At 43.9% G+C, this 20,139-nt stretch overlaps 1 protein-coding gene across 3 annotated transcripts in view; it reads left to right on the plus strand.

The window, feature by feature from the left end:
• LPAR3 (lysophosphatidic acid receptor 3) overlaps positions 1 to 20,139 on the plus strand; it is an 81,317-nt gene that overhangs the window by 23,903 nt on the left and 37,275 nt on the right. For all 3 annotated transcript variants that reach the window (XM_055351527.2, XM_004026056.5, XM_055351524.2), the window contains one exon: positions 3,264 to 4,020. In XM_055351527.2, coding sequence (XP_055207502.2) covers positions 3,285 to 4,020 — 736 coding nt within the window. In that variant the 5' untranslated portion in view covers positions 3,264 to 3,284. The remainder of the gene's footprint in view (positions 1 to 3,263; positions 4,021 to 20,139) is intronic.

Genomic DNA, 20,139 nt, shown 5'->3' on the forward strand with positions numbered 1-20,139 from the left:
AAAAGTAGGATCTGGAGCCAGGGTACAGTGCTGCTTAGTGGGAGTTCTGGCTAATCATAGTTTTTCTGTGATGTCTCAACTTTGTAAGACAAAATTGCTTTGCAGTCTCAGGGCAATTTTTGCTAAAAACATGTCTTAAACTGTTTTGGTTTTGACAAGGGACAGTTGAATTTGAAGATTTTTGAAGTAAAAATCATTGAGGTTTTAGTGCTTGACATAATTAAAAATTCGACCACATGTAAGAAATAAAACTAAAATGTTAAGATCCTTCAAAATAAAATTAGGAAAATTTGAGCAGTATTTTTGTAGTGTCTTAATTCCAATGTCTTTGTGACATACTCATCTTTATATTTCTAATAAATTAGTCAAAGATAATATAACTTTTAAATTAGAAATGTTTCTCTTAGATATATAGAGCATGTAACAAAGTAAAATATATACATTATTTTTAATTAGAAAAGACACATAATAATTGTATTATTAAAATTTCCCATGTGGTGTCTTAGTCTATTCCTGTTGCAATAATAAAAATACTTTAGGTAATTAATAAATAACAGAAATTTATTGCTCACTATTCTGGAAGCTAGGAGGTCCAAGATCAAAGCATCAGTAGATATGGTGTCTGGTGAGGGCCTGGTCTCTGCTTCCAGAAGGGGGCAAATGCTGTGTCCTTGAATGGCGGTGTGGCAAAAAGGGTCTCACGAGTTCTCTCAGGTCTCTTCAATAAGGGCACTAATCCCATTCACTTCCCAAAGTCCCCACCTATTAATATCACTGCAGTTAGGGTTAGGTGTCAACATGAATTTTGGAGGCACAGAAACATTCAGACCATAGCAAGTGATTCTTGGATTGTTTGTCTTGAATTTCTGTATACTTTCAACATGGTTGAAAGCTGTATTTCTCTTTAAATATTTAAATTGAATATCACTAGATTAGCACCTTGTATTTAACTCTCATATGCTGCTGGTAGAATTAAAAATATGATCTCTCAGGCTGGGTGTGATGGCTCATGCTTGTAATCTCAGCACTTTGGGAGGCCAAGGTGGGCGGATCACCTGAGATCAGGAGTTCGAGACCAACCTGGCCAACATGGTGAAACCCCGTCTCTACTAAAAACACAAAAATTAGCCGGGCGTGCTGGCATGCGCCTGTGGTCCCAGCTACTCAGGAGGCTGAGACAGGAGAATCACTTGAACCCAGGAGGCAGAGGTTGCAGTGAGCCAAGATTGCACCACTGCACTCCAGCCTGGGCGACAGAGCAAGACTCCATCTTGGAAAAAAAAAAAATACTGTCTCTCTTAAGTGCAGTTTCACAAGATGTATCAGAAACCCTTAAATAGATTTATATCCTTTACTTCAATTTGAAATCTATGGGTTATTCCTAAAGAAACAATTGGCTAGATATATAAAGATTAATGAACAAGAATGCAGCCTTGCTTATAAAAGTGAAATACAGGAAGCAACCCTAATGTCCAGTATTTAGGATTAGTTAAGTAAGGTGTGGCCTATTCATATAATAGAATATTGTGAAGCTATTAAAATTATACTATCTGTATTTTTAATTTGGGGAAATTATGATATAGTGTAAATATATGATATTATCATGAATTTATTTGATATTTACAGTTAAATGTTGGTGACTGTCTGCCAAAGAGAGTAATTTTTATTTTGTCATTATGAAAATTGAGTCTTCCTTTCTTGTAATTGAAAGATACTGGAACCATTTGTCTCTTGAGACTACTCCCAGTTTTTTTTAAGCATATAAAATGATATTTACCTCCCATTTGCTATGGCCAAAAAGCAATATCTAATTCATGTAAAAGTATCATTATACCATTAAAATATAAATTAAAAAGAAGACTGAGATACATTTCTATTTTGTACTACTTAATATTGTTATCTGGTCTTCTTGATTCTGGTTGTGGTATTAGATTTCAGAATTTTCAGGAACTTTAAAATCTGGGGGCTTCTACTGAGCTTTTACTGTCACAGCTCCCAGAGGGCTGCTCAGTCCCTCTGCCGACTGAATCTCTGGTTCTCCAGGGAATAAGCTGCAGCCTCATTCTCAGTGAGGGAGCAGGTGGTCATTCTTCCCAGAAGCTAGAACCCTGACCCTAAGCCCAATCTTCTTCCGTAGGACCGTTCATGGCTGTGACCAGACCGCTGTGAGGCAGAACACTTGGTTTTCCCCACCACGTGTAGACAGATGGGCATCCGTGGGGCTTCTGCCCAGCCCTTCCTTGGCCAAGATCCCTCGCTTTTGGGATTCAAGAGATCTTTTACTGAGAGGATTAGTGTCTTCCCTGTCTGCCTGATATCCCAGTTTGGGGTCTTCTTTCAGACAAGTGTCCGAAGAACATGCCCTCACTTAATAGATATGTTCTCACATCCACATTGAGTTGGAGATCTGCCCCAATTCCAAATCTCAGTCTTGCCTATGGAAGCCCGATCCTCCTCCACCTGCCGTGTGGAGGAATGCTGGAAAATCCAGTGAGCAGGTTCACATTGGTACAGTTTGGGTTAGGAGACTATAAGGAAGAAGTGAACAAAAGGTAAGGAAGGGAGATATTGGGACCAAAGTCTCCATCCCTGCATCATATACCTAATATGTGAATATCAGAGTTGTTTGTTGAAACCAAAAGATGGCAAAAGGAGGATCAGGAGTGGAATCAGAAGTCATAGAAAACTGGTCTCTTGGGGAATCTATTTGGTTATGTGAATGGTAATTCAACTCCTATTATCTTGGGAAGAATGTACCTGAAATTACCAACCTGCCGTTGATTAATGAACATATCCATAAATAACTAATGAACTGGGAGCCAGGAGGAGGCATTAACATAATGTGTTGTCATTGTTACCAGTGCAGAGTGGATATTGCAGGGCTCAGCACATTTGCCCTGTTGATGCCTCCATGAGAATTCATTCATTCATTCAGCCAACCAGCCAACCTACCAATAATTACCCGCCATGAGGCAGACAGAGCAACTGAATCCTAGGGTTGTAATGGTGAACAAAATAGAGATACGCCCTCCTAACCTGAGCGGCCTAGCCTGGGAAACAAACAATTAAAATGTGCGCTAAATGCTGTGGTAGGAGGTCAGGGGCTATGTCCTGGAGCAAAGGACATTTGCACTGAGACCTGACACTTCAGGTCTTCAACTCCCTTGATGGGAGTTAGCCAGAACGGGCTTAGAAACAGCAATTGATGGCTTAGTGACTGATTTTACAAATGATATTTGTTTCTTCTTTAAATTTCTTTCTAGGATGTTCACTTCTTCTCCACAATGAATGAGTGTCACTATGATAAGCACATGGACTTTTTTTATAATAGGAGCAACACTGATACTGTCGATGACTGGACAGGAACAAAGCTTGTGATTGTTTTGTGTGTTGGGACGTTTTTCTGCCTGTTTATTTTTTTTTCTAATTCTCTGGTCATCGCAGCAGTGATCAAAAACAGAAAATTTCATTTCCCCTTCTACTACCTGTTGGCTAATTTAGCTGCTGCCGATTTCTTCGCTGGAATTGCCTACGTATTCCTGATGTTTAACACAGGCCCAGTTTCAAAAACTTTGACTGTCAACCGCTGGTTTCTCCGTCAGGGACTTCTGGACACTAGTTTGACTGCTTCCCTCACCAACTTGCTGGTTATTGCCGTGGAGAGGCACATGTCAATCATGAGGATGCGGGTCCATAGCAACCTGACCAAAAAGAGGGTGACAGTGCTCATTTTGCTTGTCTGGGCCATTGCCATTTTTATGGGGGCGGTCCCCACACTGGGCTGGAATTGCCTCTGCAACATCTCTGCCTGCTCTTCCCTGGCCCCCATTTACAGCAGGAGTTACCTTGTTTTCTGGACAGTGTCCAACCTCATGGCCTTCTTCATCATGGTTGTGGTATACCTGCGGATCTACGTGTACGTCAAGAGGAAAACCAACGTCTTGTCTCCACATACAAGTGGGTCCATCAGCCGCCGGAGGACACCCATGAAGCTAATGAAGACGGTGATGACTGTCTTAGGTAGGTAAGAGGACCCAAGCAAGCCATCATTCCCATTCATTCAGCAAATCTTTACTGAGCATCTGTGGTGTACCAGGCACTTACTAGGCAGTAAGAATGCAGCAGTGAACAAGAATGGACATAAATCGCCACCCACCTGGAGCTTACACTCTAATAAGGAAAGATAAAATAAGTATTCTAATGGGGGTAAACAAATTAAGTGAAATAAGATGAGTCTTCGGTGGAAAAATGAATCAGGGAAGGAAGGAAAAATAAAGCAGGGAAGGGAGCTGGAGAGTGCTAAGCTAAGCAGGTATCGTTTGCACTTTAAAAAAGTGTTGTGAGGGATGCCTGAAAGATGACTTTTGAGCAGAGGTGTGAAGGCAGTCAGGGAGTGAACCATACTGGTGTCTGGGGAAGGGTGTTCCAGGTGGGAGAAGCGGTAAGCACAGGAGCCCTGACCAGCCAGGAAGCCACTATGGCTGCATGGATCGAGCAGGGGGAGTAGGAGAAGATGAGGTCAGGGAGCTGGTGGGGTAGGGGATGGGCTACTCAGATAATGTAGGGTCGTGTGGTTATAAGGACTTCAGCTTTTCATTTTTTTTTCTTTTTTCTTTTTTTGCCGGAGCGTCACTCACTCTGTCACTCAGGCTGGAGTGCAGTGGCACCATCTCAGCTCACTGCAACCTCCACCTCCCGAGTTCAAGCGATTCTCCTGCCTCAGCCTCCCAAGTAGCTGGGATTACAGACAGCGCACCACCATGCCCAGCTAATTTTTGTATTTTTAGTAGAGATGGGGTTTCTCCATGTTGGCTGGGCCAGTCTCAAGTGAGATGAAAAGCTATGGGAAGGTTTTAAACAGGGGAGTGACATGATCTGACTTATATTTTAATGGTATCTCTCTGGCTACTGTTTTAAGAAACTGCTGTAATGAGGCAATAGCAAAAACAGGAAAACTGTTTAACCTATTTATGCCTAGTGTTCCATTATTGGAATGCTAAGCTTGTGGGAGTTATTTATATCCTACTGCTCAAGGTCATTGCCAAGTTCTGATTTTTCACACAAAAAATTTGCAACCCCTGGCATAAATGGGTTAATAGAGTATTTCAGTACTCGGGAGAGATCACCATGGCCAGACGGTAGTTGAAGGTGATGGTCAGATTCTGTTTTTTTGTTTTTTGGTTTTTTTTTTTTTGAGACAGGACCTGGCTCTGTCATCTAGGCTATAGTGCAGTGGTGCAATCTCAGCTCACTGCAACCTCCACCTCCTGGCCTCAAGTGATCCTTCTACCTCAGCCTCCCAAGTAGCTGGGATTACAGGCCTGTGCCACCAGGCCCAGCTAATTTTTGTAATTTTTTTAGAGACAGGGTTTCACCATGTTGCCCAGGCTACTCTCGAACTCCTGAGCTGAAGCCATCCGCCTGCCTCGGCCTCCCACAGTACTGGGATTACAGGTGTGAGCCACTGCACCTGGCCAGATTCTGGATATTTTTTAAAGGATTTACTGATGGGTAAGGTAGAGGGGAAGATGAGAGGTGGAGGAGAAGGTGGGGAATGTCATTAACCAAGATGAGGAAGACTGAAGAGGAGGTTTTGGGGGAAGATCAGGAGTTTGGTTTTGGACAAGCTAAATTTAGAAACCTATTAGACATCCAAGGGGTGTGGCAATTTTATTGAGTGGACAGTTGGATGTATGACTCAGGAATTCAAGATTTAGGTCTGGGCTGGAGATGAACATTTGAGAGTCCTGGGGGGAAAGTGGTATTTTAAATCACAGGACTGCATGAGCTCACCATGAACGTGAATGTGGATATGAAGGAGAGGAGGACCAAGGATGGAGCCGTAGGGCAGGCCCTCCAGTGTAAGGAGGTCAGGAGGTAAGGGACAGCCAGCAAAGGAGCCCTAGAAGGGATGGAAAACCCAGGAGACTCTGGGGAACTAGAAGAAAGAGAAGAAGGCAATCGAGAGGAAGCATTAGCAGTGTTGGTACCCCTGAGAGGTGGTGTAAGACCAGGTGTTGCTGGCCTTACCAAAGTGGTGGACTTGCGCTGCTCTTGAGATCATCACATTTGGTATAGCCAAGAGGCTGATTGGAGTAAAATTAAGAAAGAAAGGAATAGCCTGGGCAACATGGTGAAACCCCATCTCTATGAAAAATACTAAAATTAGCTGGCCATGGTGGTGCATACCTGTAGTCCCAGCTACTTGGGTGGCTGAGGTGGGAGAATCGCTTGAACCCAGGAGGTTGAGGTTGAGTGAGCTGTGATCACACCACTGCACTCCAGCCTGAACAACAGAGCAAGAGCCTGTCTTAAGAAACAAAAACAAAAGCAAAAAAAAAAAAAAGGGAGGAGAGAAAGGTTGTGAGCCCTGTACCAAGAAGACATGTGGTTTCGTAGAATTTTCCCTTTGTTTTATTTTCTCTGAAGTAGGTGGCCTATTGCCCCCCCTCCCCAGTTCTAATTCTGGGTTACAGGTAGAATTTGTAATGTGTGGGCAGACAAGAACTTTTGTGGTTTCACAGACCTTGTCTTGTAAGGCAGAGAGGCCGTTTCTCACTGTGTGTGTGGCTGCAGCAATGGGGACTGTTGCTGAGAGAGATTCAGGAGTACATTTCTGTCTACTTCTTATGAGAAGGAATTATAAAATGAATTATCAGGTAGCAGTTCATAGTGGAGGATACAGTATGTGTGGTGTGGTATAGAAACCCTCACAATGCCTCTAGGTCCTGAAAGTGCTAGTAAGATTGGGAGGTCAGCAGACACAGAGTGTGATTGTTAAAATAATTTCAAACTGAGGATTTATTTAACAAATATTTATATAGTGCTTAATATGTGCCAAGCATTGTCCTAAGTGTTTTTACAAACATTAACTTATTTAATTCTCATGGAAACCCTGTGAGATAGGTGCTACTATTATACCCATTTACCAGATGGAGAAACTGAGAGTTTAAGCAGTATGTCCAGTCACTCAGCTGTTAACCGAGACTCACTGTGCAGCTGGCCTCCAGAGTTCACATATTTACCACGATACTCTGTGGCTACTTTTGATTTATCTGGACTTTTTACGCTCATCTTTTTGTCCTGTCTTCTGCCTTGACACCATTGACACATTGATAAGAAAATGGACAAGAACAAGAAAAAGAGGGTTCACATTAATCGGCATTTCCCCTCTAGCTGGAGAAGATATGGATGTTTTTGATAAAGAGTGAACTTTGGTATTTACAGATAGTATCAATGAACTGTGCTGCTGTCCTTGCTTAACTTGTAGGCATAATGATTTGCTTGGCTATGTGTCATGAGAAATTACCCGCCTGCTTAAAAAGAAAACTTTCTTTTCTCATCATATTATAATATAGTTTACAGCATGATAGAGACAAGGATTCCAAAATCCTAGGTGGAGAGAACAGGACCCTTTGTGAGATAGTCATGGTCATAGGCTTCAGTTTTGTATGTAATTTTGTCTGCAACAGTTATGGAAGGGGTTAAAAGAAAGGAGCTGGGAGGTTTTGGCAGGTGTGGTATTGGCTAAGAGGAAAACCAGAATCAACAATTAAATTTCCAAGTAGGATAAGAGAAGTCATGCGATTGAGATAAGACAACATTGGGGAATTGGTTAATGGAAGGAAGATAGTTTGGTGTCAAGGACCTCAGAAGTTCCTTAATGGTAAGACAGAGGAACCTGGTGGAAGACAGGAAGTTCAGGGACAAGGGAAATGAAACTCAAGAGCTAGGTGGTGTAAGGCTGAAGACTTCCAGCTCCTGATTTCTCTAGATAACAGAAAGATTTGGGTTTTACCCCCAATTCTTTCATTTTCTACAAGGATGATCTGCAGCACATCAGCTCATCTTTTCTTGGTTAGATTCCCTCGTCAGGTGGCATAGACCATCTTTAAGTTCTTTACAAGTTACAAAGTTCAATTATCCTTTATGACAGTTAGTAACCAAAGGTGGGAATGAAAAGGAAGAGTGAAGAGAGAGAGGGGGAGAGAGAGATTGAGAGAGAGAATATGAATCTTGTGGGGCAGCACCAAACAGTTCTGTGGATCCAAGCACAGAGCCTCTTTCCTTGACAGCAGCACCTACCACAGTATCTTTCTAGGGAGAAAGCCCCCAGTTCCCTATATACCACGTGTAAGAATTCAATTGCTTAAAACAAGCATCTCCGAAATGATAGTATATTAGAAAAATCAACAGTGCTGGCATTAACCATCATCTAATCACTGGTTCTGATTATGTGGAGATGAATAGCTTAATACTCATGTTTTTAATAATTGCAGGATTTAAACGTCTTTATGATAAAATGCTAAACATTTCCATTAACTCCTTTATATGTATTTTGTAGGAAAGATTCATTTAAGATTAAATCCATCCAGGTGTGGTGGCTCATGCCTATAATCCTAGCACTTCGGGAGGCCGAGGCGGGCAGATCACTTGAGGCCAGGAGTTTGAGACCATCCTGGCCAACATGGTGAAACCCCGTCTCTACTAAAAATACAAAAATTAGCTGGGTTTGATGGTAGGCACCTGTAATTCCAGCTACTCAGGAGGCCGAGGCAGGAGAATTGGTTGAACCCAGGAGGTAGAGGTTGCAGTGAGCCAAGATGGCGCCCCTGCACTCCAGCCTGGGTGACAGTGAGACTCCGTATCAAAAAAAAAAAAAAAAAAAAATTAAATCCTAAAGTTTCTTACGAACCCTCTTTTACATATTAGAAAGTCAATCTCTAAGTACATATTAACTGTCTATTAAACAGTATCTAAGAGGTACATGGTTGCATGAATTCAGTGAGCTTAATCTTATTTCAGAAGAGGAAAGGATGGACAGGGGCTGTTGAGTGTGGAGACGGCTTCTTAATGGGCTGGGATGCAATCTGGAAGGATAGGTGGGATTTGCATGGGCTGGAGGAAGACACATTCTAAGAGGGAGAAATGGCATACTCAGAAGTGTGATGATAGAAACATTTAAAGCTTGTGCATTACCATGAGGAAGGCCCCACAGAGCACAAATACTTGCTGTGCTGGGGTAGAAAAATAGCTCACCTGTGAACCAGCAAAGTTTAGCTGGCTGTCCTCTTTGGAAGGAGAGTAGACCAGATGACCTTTGTGTTCCTTTCCAGCTTTGGGATTTTGGTTGAACACAAAAGCTAACAGCATGGGGATTCAGACTCTTTCCTTAAGGGTGGTGGTGGTAGTGATGATGGTGATGTGAGTTTTCAATCTGTGTGTGCATGATTGGAAAGGCATCAAGGCGTCATGTTCCCGTTTCAGCAGCCCTGAGGCAAAATGCTTGCTCACTTCTGGGTTAGAATGTGTGATGGGGCCCTTTATGTGAAAAAAGTTGCTTATTGAATGTTCTCATTGAAAAGACATTGGAGACATATGATCCTGCTTTCCAAAGAGCACCAAGGCCCTGCCTAAGAAAGGATTTTGAAATCTTACTTGTCAACAAGCCTAATCAGCTACAGCAACCAAACACACAAGAAACCCCACATGGAAACGTCTCATTTATTGTCAAACAACACACCATGTGAACTGTGCACACAGAAATGTTTTGTTGTTTCCCAGAAAATGGGCTGGACTTTGCTCTATTTTGCAGTGTCTTAAAATACAAGAGAAAAGAAAGAGGGAAAGGACTTGCAAACCGTTCTTTTGAAGTCTTCCATGAACCCTCCTGTCTTTTAGTGATGTTTTTCAAACTGTAAGTTTTGATGCACTGATGAGATTGTAAGCAACACTTTTTAAAATGACATAAAAAGAAGAGAAAATGTCAGAGTGTGTTGCATTTAACAGGTATCAGTATTGTTTTATAACCTTTCTTTGCGTGCCTGTGTGTGTGCTGGGTTGTGATATAAAATGTATTTCCTATCATGAGTTATCATCAAGAACGTTTGAAAAACCATGATCTTGAGGGTCAAGGTTTATTTTTCTGCCAGAAAGCACTGAACTCTTTTAAAATATGAAACATTATCGTTGTTAAGGGACTTAGGGCTTGTGGTAATTAAAACAGGGAGCTGGTTGTTTTTCTTCTCACTTCTTCCTCCCTCCTCTCCACTTAGATTGATGCTAAATCATCCTCTTCTGTCTCTTAGGGGAGAGAGGAAGAAGGCAAACTAGCAGTAAGCAAAGAAACGATAGCTCAAGTTCTCATGCTAGGAGGAAATGGGTGAAAATTAAGTACCATAAAGAGCCTTGCCAGAGTACTAATAATAATCACACATGATGTTTCTGCAGTACTGTGTCTTTTTCAGTTTTAATACACTGTTCTCTTTGGTCTCATGGAAATCCTGCCAAGCAAGTAGTTAAGGTATTATTATCCGATTTTCCTGCAATCCCCTAGATGTATCCTATACTCAAGCTATAATGAATTATTTGCGCTTCCCCCATTTTGACTCTTTAAGCCTTTGCAGATGTTGGGATACCTTTCCCCTAGTTCTGCCTGGGAAACTCCCATTCACCTTGTAAGACCTAACTCCGAGGTCTATCTTCTTTGAATCTTCCTTTGCCCTACTGGAGTAAATCTGATTACTGCCTCCCTTGGGCTGCCTGTCAGTCTTGTCCATACAACAATCAACGTACTTACTTGTTTACATGCCTTTATTTTGCACTAGAGTATACACCCTTCGAAGTCAGGGACTGTACCTTATTTATCTGTCTCTACATATCTAACAGCTAGTACTCTCAGCCAGCACCCTATCTGGCACACACTTGTTGAGATGTACTACAATGAATAAATGAGGAAATTGAGGCTGAGGGGAAGGTAAGTGGCTTTTCAAATGCTGGAGCTAAAAGCAGAACCCAGGTTTCCTCACTTCCATCTTGGCCTTAGATGGGCTCTGGCTGAGACATGCCTGTCAGGTAGACAAGGGCAGGGGAATAGGTAAGAATCGTGTTTTTTAGGTTTGTTTTTTTTTTTTGAGACAGTCTCGCCCTGTCGCCCAGGCTGGAGTTTCAGTGGTGTGCTCTCCACTCACTGCAACCTCCACCTCCTGGGTTCAAGTGATTCTTGTGCCTCAGCCTCCTGAATAGTTGGGATTATAGGCATGTGGCACCATGCCCAGCTACTTTTCTTATGTTTTTAGTAGAGATAGAGTTTCGCCATGTTGCCCAGGCTGGTCTGAAACTCCTGGACTCAAGTGATCTGCCCATCTCGGCCTCCCAAAGTGCTGGGATTGCAGGCATGAACCACCATGCCTGGCCCTTGTTTTATCTTATAATTTTATGATATGAGAAGCCGAGGTCTCTGAAGGTTAAGTGACAGTATTATCTTGGGAAGGAGAAAAGAAATGAGCATTTTTTGAATGCTTCTTATGATGAGGTCAGCGTGTTCCATGCTTTTAGGATTTTATTTCACCCTCATAACAACTCTATGCAGATCTGTTTTTAAGACAAGGAGATTCGAGTGGACTTAGCCTCTTGCCCACACACCCGTATTGATAAAATTATTAATAGTTAATATTCATTGTGGGGTATACATGGTTCTGAGTAACTTACATGTTTTATTTCATTTAGCATTCATGACAACCCTTGAGGGAAGTTCTGTTATTACCAGATGAGGAAACCGAGGCCCGAAAAGGTTCAATGTCTTGCTCAAGGTTAGTAGCAGAGCTGAGATTCCAAACCCAGGAGACTGGCTCCATACTCTACTTTTCACAGTCAGTTCATAGTCTCTTGGAAGTGAGGGGGCTGGAACGATGTGGACCCAAGTCATGAGGTTTATAACTTGTATCTCCCTTGGTTTCTATAAAGTTTATTTCTATAAAGTCACATGCTCTTTCAACATTTAGCTCGCCCTTGATCCAAATGTTTTGCAGCATGCTAGTGACAGCTATGAAAACAGCTCCTGGAAAATGACAGCTCTATACTCTTCAAACGTTATGCTTATTAAAATCATTGGTAAGAATAGGGGCTTTGGAGTCGGCGGGGGGAACTGGATTTAAATCCTAGCTTTGTCAATTCCAAGTTGTGTGACCTTGAGCAATTCATCTCACCTGTCTGTGCCTTAGTTTTTTCATCTGTAAGAAAGGGATAATAGTATCTTTGGCATGGTGAGGTTTTGAGGATTCAATGAGATAATACACATAAAGCACCTAGCATAATGTTTGGTACATAGTAAGTACTAAGTAAATATTAGCTACTCTTAGACCTTAGTTTGATTCTAAAGAGCCATGCCCTGTATTCAAGCAGAATGCCCTTTTATGTCCAGTTCTATCACCAAGTAACCTGGACACAGGGACTAGAAGCCTACTGTTGGTGCCATCATGATGGCAGATTTTATAAAATGAACAAGTAGCCAAGAGGAAGCTGACCGGGTGTGCTTTGCAGAGGCTGCCTTGACAGATGGCAAATGGTACCAGCTCTGTTACTGGAGACCCAGGACAGTCTGAACACATGGTCACCACAGAACTGAAAAGCTCTGTGCTTACATTGCTAGTCCCTATAAACCACCCTCTCCCCTACGAAATTCTGTTAATGATTCCTGTCTCTGACAGATGATCTTTCCATTAATAATTCATTTCACTTTTGCAACATTTATGAATAAAACATTATAAATGAGACCCTGGCCACCAAGCATTAGCTTGACAAGAGTCCTGTGATACAGCACCAACATCTTGTGTATAGAGCTCTATTATAGGATGGTCCTCATAAGAAACTGTCCCCCTCTTGCTAACAAATCCTTCGAGAGTAGCTAGTTCGTCAGCTGCTATTATCACCTTTGCTAGGATTGGAAAGTTTGCCCTGTGACTGAAAAGAGTTGGGACCAAAACACAGGCCTTTTGGTATTATTCATAAGCTTCATCAATGAACTGTCCTTACTCCATTAAAAAAGAGAGAGAGAGAAAGAAAAAAGTACATGTGCGTGCCTAAGTTCGTGAGGAATTCTGAAACATTTGTTTTCAGCTTCTGTGGCCTTGTAGTTGCTTCTGCAACACAGAAGCCTGCTTTCAATGTTTACTGCCTGCATACCTTAGTAATCAAGTATCTGTTAAAATAGAAAAAAAGAAAACAGTTAAAGCTTTGCCTTAAGAAATGCTGAGTGAAATGAACAGATTGTTGGCACACAGGGGCTCTCTTGCTGCTGTGCGAGAGTCATATCAGAAGGAGGGTGATTCTTTTCAGAGTCAAGCCATCCAGGCACCAGTACTCAGTACATTGAGTCCAGGGGTGTTCGTACTTTTGTCTTGAAATGGCTAGTCCCAGGAGCACCTTTGTCACAGATGATTTTCCTGTGTGCTTCGTGGCATTGCTACAGAGGCCTATGGGAGGGCAGGCCGTCAATCGGTGGGTGCAAAAATGCAGTTGCCACTCAGTTGCTGCCCCTACGCTGCTGTTTGACACATCCCCTCCTGTTCTGACGGGGAACGTGGGGACTGAGATGACCTCAGTGTCTGATGCTGGAAGGAAGACAGCTTCAAATTAAAAAAGAAAATCCCTCATATGGCACTCCATCCCACTTGTTCAAATGCCATCTTGACACCTCTTCCAACACCACATTTCCAGGAGTCTGTCTTCTTTCTTCTCTCTCTGCCATATGTAGCCATTTGTTACCTCAAGTCTGGCTCTTGGTTCTTTCTTTTCCCCCCACGCCACTGTTTCAGACACCTCCCTTTGTAGTCAGTTTAGAAGTGCTTTTCCCAAATCAGTGTTCTTGTTTCCAATGTAACCACTGCCCTGCCCTCTTACTTCTTCCATTTCCTCCGGTCCAGACCCCTTCAGTTCTGTTACACCAAATGCACTCAGCTTCTTTTATTCCCCTCTCATGCCCCCTTCTTCAGAACTTCTGGCTTTTCTTCTTTTTAGAAAACTGAAACCTTCCTCTTAAGCTGAAACAAACAATTATTGAATATTTTCTGAGTGCAAGGTACAGAAACATTTCTCAAATTTGACCTCTTTGAAAAGAAGGTTTAGGGAGAGGTTCCAGTACCCAACTACATCCAACCCTCCTGCCAACACCCAGCCTCCTGGAAGGTTTCATGTTCCAGAACTCAGGAACACCCTCTCTTAGGGCTTTGATTTCTGCCAAAGGAGAAATGTGGTCATCGTCTGTGACTCAGGCGTCATATCACTGGGCTAATTCAACATCTGGAATAGTATGGTGTGTGCTGGCCAATGGTAGAATTTTATCAAATTCCATGTTAACATTGTACTTCGAAAATTTCAGCTGGGGACTCCTATGTTCATTGTGTAGCTATGGCAAACATGTTGGGTGGGAACTGGGAGTAAAGGGTGTTTGCTGGAATTATGCCCTGTCATGGACCTAGGGGTCAACACAGAAGCTGGGATAAGGGGTAAGGGAACCAAGAGTTATTGGCAGGAGTCATCTTCCCTCCTGCACTGACAGTTGTCCCTCCAGCCCAGCCACCTGCTCTCCCTCACCACCAGATTGTTGTTAACTCTGCAAAGTATGTGGCGGAAAGATCCCATTACCTCAAAGAATCAATACTGTTGAGAGATTTGACCAAGTTCACCTTGTAAATTACTGCAGCATTGTGGCTGCAGTTCTGGACCTTCTAGTTCCTGCTTCTTCTAGTGGGTCCCAACTTCTTGCCTTGGCAAAATATACCTGTCCTTGGATGCCTGAGTGACAGTGAATCACAACAGGGGTTGTTTTCATCAAGTCAGAGCATTTACTGCTCAGTGGTGAACCTATTTTATTCTTTATGTTTTTTTCTGCATTTTATATTTTCTCATCATAAACATTTATTGACTACCTTGCTAGGTTTTAGGCAGTGTACTAACTATGAGACATGGCCTCTACCCTGAAGGCACTGTGAATCTGTGCTTGCTCTAGTGGTTTATGGTTGTCAGGAAATGACCAAGATTTATGAGTCAACGGTTGTGTCACGTGAGAGATAGATGACATGGAGGCAGACCTGTTCTGTGTGGCTTTTCCTGTGTGTGACTAATAGAGAACCCTATTTCCAGGCCTATTTGAGGAAATGAGAAATGTACTCAAAAAAGATAACTGAAGGCACAAAGAAATATACACAAGGGCTGAATGAGGGGGCCTAGGCTGAAAAAATGCTGTGGGCTTGGATGGTCCATGGAGGCCTCTTTGAGGAGGTAGAATATAAGCCTGATTTCAGTGTAACAGGTGGAGAGGAAAGGGGAAGGCATTGCAGATAGGAGGAAAGGCAGGGTGGGAGACAGGTATACATATGTCTAGGGAGGCCATGCCAGGGCCATGGGTAGAAAGGGGAGACTGGGCAGACTGATTTCTGGAATAAGGAGTTTGAATAGTAATGACAATCTGGTTTGAGAGACATAAGGGAGCCAGAGACTGGAAGGCCTTGGATCCTAGGGTCCTGTGGACTTCATTGTCAAATATCTAACAGAGACTAGGCAGATAACATGGGTATATGAATTGGGTCTGGAGTGGATATAAGGAAATAGGGAGGAGTGGTGCCTGTGGCTAACTAGACAGATCATGCCCTGTGTAAAGACAATCAGTTTCATTTTTTGTTAAAAGACCATGCAGGCCAAATTAAATAGGCCTGTGGCCAGTCTTCAGCCCACAGCTGAACTGCCTCATCTGGCAAGAAAGAGCCCATGTAGGATCTTGAGGGTTGAGAAGGTGGGAGTTGCAAAATGCAAAGCAGGGTTTTAGAAAGATGAGAGGTGGGTTGGAGAGGGAGAGATCACTTAGGAGACAATAGGAGAGTCCCCAGGATCTGGGGATGGGAGGTAGCTCAGATGCCAGAGAGAGGCGGAGCTGGTCCATCATGGTAGATGCTGTAGGAAGGCACATTTGTCAGCAGCAGCTAGAAGGCCCATCGGTGCTGCAGGGGAGGAGAAGAGAAGCAGGCCAGTGGGGTGTGAGCTTATGGAAATCTGGCAGGAGGCAGAGAGAGAAGAAGCAGGAAGAGGGATCCATCATGGGAACTAAAATTCAGAGGCAGGGTCAGGCAAGAGCAAGACTTAATCAAGCCTCGCCACTTTCCCCAAGGTCTTTGAGCTTTGCCCTTTCTCATTCCCCAGCTGACCTCCCGATCTTTGCTTTCTTCATCTGGCATGAACTCCCTTAATTTGCCTCCCTTCATATCTGAGTCCACCTGCACAGGTCACATCCTTACCATCCTAGCTCTTCACTAGGGCTCATTCCTTCCAGCCAGGAGCTGGAGGATCCACAAGCCTACTCTTGTCCTTATTCTTGCTTTCCTATGAGCTTGATCGTTCAAAAATGTAAGCCCTGACCTTAACTCCCCTGCTAACTACTGCTCTGTCTCTCCCTCCCTTCATTACCAGACTTTTGTTCTTGTTTTTTTTTTTTTCTTTTCTTTTCTTATTTAGAGATGGGGTCTCCCTATGTTGCCCAGGCTGGTCTCAAACTCCTGAGCTCAAGCGATCCTTCTGCCTCAGTCTCCCAAAGTACTGGGATTATAGGCACGAGCCAGTGTGCCCCGCTGATTTTTTTTACTCTTGTTTATTTTCTTTTCTTAATACTTCAAACCGTAGTAAGCTAGCTTCTTCCTATACTATTCTAATACTACTGTGTTTGATTAAGCCACCATTGTCTTCCTAGTTGCCAGATTTAGTGATCTACCTTGACCTTCCTGTTATGTGCCTGCTTGCTTCATGCTCCCTTTGATAGTGTCTTCCTCCTTCTGTTCCTTCTCTGCTGCTTGTCCAGTCTCTCCCATTTCTGACCATCTGAAATGCCCTTTGTTCCTTCTCCTTTGCATCCCCAAGTTCTTTCCAGGTGATTTTACTCCTGCAGCTTGAACCAACCCCTCCATGTGAACGTCTCTCAAAGCAGCCTCTCCATCCTCAGCCTTTCAGGAGATCCCAATCTCTGTTTCCAGCTGCTGTCACGTGCACACCTGGATGTCCTGGAGGCACCACAAGCTTCAGCTGCCCTGCAGACCTGCTCTACCTGTTATATAGAATCTCTGCAATGGGTTTCATCTGCCTTGCCTTCCAAGCTGGAAGTCTTGGTAGTACCATCTCTTTCACCACCTATAACCAATTAATCACCAAATCTAAAATTATTCACCAAATCGGCTGGGTATAGTGGCTCATGCCTGTAATCCCAGCACTTTGGGAGGCCGAGGAGGGCAGATCACGAGGTCAAGAGATCGAGACCATCCTGGCCAACATGGTGAAACCCCATCTACTAAAAATACAAAAATTAGCCGGGCGTGGTGGTACACACCTGTACTCCCAACTACTCGGGAGGCTGAGGCAGGAAAATCGCTTGGGCCCGGGAGGCTGAGGCAGGAAAATCTCTTGGGCCCGGGAGGCAGAAGTTGCAGTGAGCTGGGATCGCACCACTGCATTCCACCCTGGTGACAGAGTGAGACTCCAACTCAAAAAAAAAAAAAAAAATTAGTCACCAAATCTACTTCAGTGGTGTCTCAGATCCTACTACACGCCTTTAGTCCAAGACTTGCTGTGTGTTGCTAACGGTCATCTCAGTCTGGATTCCCTCCTCCAGCATTTTCTTGCTCCAGGCCTTCCCCCACCACCAGCTGAGGCATTTTCCTAAAAAGCACAGTTAGCTCTGATCTTTTCTTGTCTACTCTTCCAAACTGGATAAAGCCCAAATTAGTTGGGATTACAAGGCTGCTTTCCCAGTCCTGTTCCCAGCCTCCTTTTCTATGCACTCCCCTCACACAGCCCCTGCTTCTGTCATGCCAAGCTTCTCACTGTCCTGCACGTGTGCAGTGACTGCCTGAGGCTCCTCGAAGTTTTCTGTAGCATGGCAAACTCCTGTCCATCTTTCAAGATCCAACTCAAGAGTCTGCCTTCTCTATGATATTTTCTCTGACTCCCCAAGGCAGAGTTGATTATCCAGTGCTTCTGTAGTATACTATTTATATATTAAAAGAATTAACTCATAAAAGTAACCCACTGTATTAAAATTTATTTGCTAAGTGCCTCTCTTACCAGACTGTGAGCTTCCCAGGGACAGGACTGTGTGTGTGTGTTTTCACTTGTACAGTGCCTGGTACACAGTAGGCACTCAGTAAATGTTTATATAATGAGCCAACAAACATGCTTATTGGGTGGGACCTGGGGTGGGAACTGGCAGTTAGTGGAGGGTCTGGTCACAAGAACAAAGGTAAGAGGGACTGGGAAGGAGAACGTGGAAGAGAATCGACATTTATGAAGCACTTTGAATTGTCAGGCATTTTTATGGATAATTGTCTCATTTCTAATAACAGCTCATTTCTAATAACAACTCTATGGAGAAAAAAGGGATTTTTAAAAATTGACCACCACTTTGTGCCAGGCATTTATACATACTCTGTTTAATCCTCTTGGAAGGTGTTGCTGCCATTATTTTAAATATGAGGAAATGGAGGCTCAGAGAGATGGAAACCTGCCCCAGGTCATATATCAAGTTGTGGTAAAGGCTCCCCCTGCCCCAGGGCATACCCTCCTCACAGTGCTGGGAGCCACCATCTCAGCAGCCCACAGCGGGTGGGAGAGGCAGCCTGGGTGACAGTGGTTCTGGGCTGGTCCACCCAGACTGGCTCAGTCCGGGTCCTTGTGCTGATCGTAACTACAAGGACTGGTTCTATGTCACCTGGGACCCCTCTTACTAACTCTGCGCATCAGCCATGAATTGCTTCCTGGAATGCAGGCCTCCTGTGTCCTGGTTCTCACCGGTGGTTATCTTGGCCTGAGCTGGGGGATCTGTGGTACGGAGTTAGCCTGGGTCTGGAATTGACTTTTGTGAGTGACCCAAAGGCATGAAAGATTTCTTTGGTTAGGGTTGGGACTAGAGGTTGCGGGATCTCTAGAGTCCCTGGTGATTGTTAGTTTTGTTTCTTTTTTCCCTTTCGAGGCAACATCTGGCTCTGTCACCCAGGCTGGAGTGCAGTAGTGCGATCTCGGCTCACTGCAACCTTTGCCCCTACCAGGTTCAAGCGATCCTCCCACCTCAGCCTCCTGAGTAGATGGGAGTACAGGCGCACACCACCATGTCCAGCTATTTTTTTTCTTTTTCTTTTTCTTTTTCTTTTTCTTTTTTTTTTTGTAGAGACAGGGTTTCACCATGTTGCCCAGGCTGGTCTCAGTCTCCTGGTCTCAAGCGATTCTCCCACGTCAGCCTCCCAAAGTGCTGGGATACAGGCGTGAGCCAGTGCTCCCAGCTTGATTGTTAGTCTTTAACTCCCTCCTTTGCGCGGTGGCTGGTTACATGGGAGGGGGTTCCATCAGGACTGCTGACAGCCTGCTACATAATTTGTGGGCCTTTTGTTCAAAAGGCGGGGAGATGTGCCACTGAAGGTACTAAAATATAAAGCTCTCTCCCTTCTTCCACCTGTCTCCTCTGCTCATCCTCATGCTCCTCTGGCTCCCTTACAATATACAAGTTCAAAGAGAAAATTGTTGAAGATTTCAAGAACGTGACAGCAGAGCTGTCAACCAAGTGCAGGCCCTTCTGAGCACAGATCTGCGTGATCACACAGGGCCGCCCATCCGAGAGGCCGGCCCTGGAATGCTTGGCCTTAGCTAGCCTAGGACCAACCCTACTATGATCCAGGGAGCTTCAGGAGACTTAGGTGTCATTAAATTAGCTCTCCTGGGATCATGAGGGTTAGAGGGTTAGCTGTGTACCTTGCCTCTGATCAGCCTCCTTGGTTTTGAGAAGTATTTTCGTTGAGGCCTCTTTGTCTTTTCTAGGGCTGGTATCTTTCCCCAGGGTGAGACTCCTTATCACCAGCCTCGAGCACTAGCAAGAGGGACACTGGTGCTATGTGGCAGAGACCTTCTTCCAGTTATCTTAGCAACTGGTGAATCCCAGGGACTCCCCTTAGAGTTTCTACATTACTGGGCTTTCAGAACTGGACTCACCAATGAGTCAGGGAGGCAGTGTTCCTGCTCTCTATCTGTGCTGAGTCTGCCTATCTGGGCCCATGACAAGGCTTATGATAAAAGTGTTGTATCCAGAACAGTCTTCCTCATGACTCAGTTTACAGCCTCAGAATCCTATAAATGGGCTCCAGACCAAAGTTCAGGACTTTTCTTTCTTTCTTTTTTTTTTTTTTCCTTTGAGATGAGTCTCACTCTGTCACCAGGCTAGAGTGCAGTGGCGCAATCTTGGCTTACTGCAACCTCTGCCTCCCAGGTTCAAGCGATTCTCCTGCCTCAGCCTCCCGAGTAGCTGGGACTACAGGTGCCCACCACTATGCCCAG

This window comes from Gorilla gorilla, chromosome 1, assembly GCF_029281585.2.
Source record: "Gorilla gorilla gorilla isolate KB3781 chromosome 1, NHGRI_mGorGor1-v2.1_pri, whole genome shotgun sequence".
Classification (NCBI taxonomy): Eukaryota; Metazoa; Chordata; class Mammalia; order Primates; family Hominidae; genus Gorilla; species Gorilla gorilla.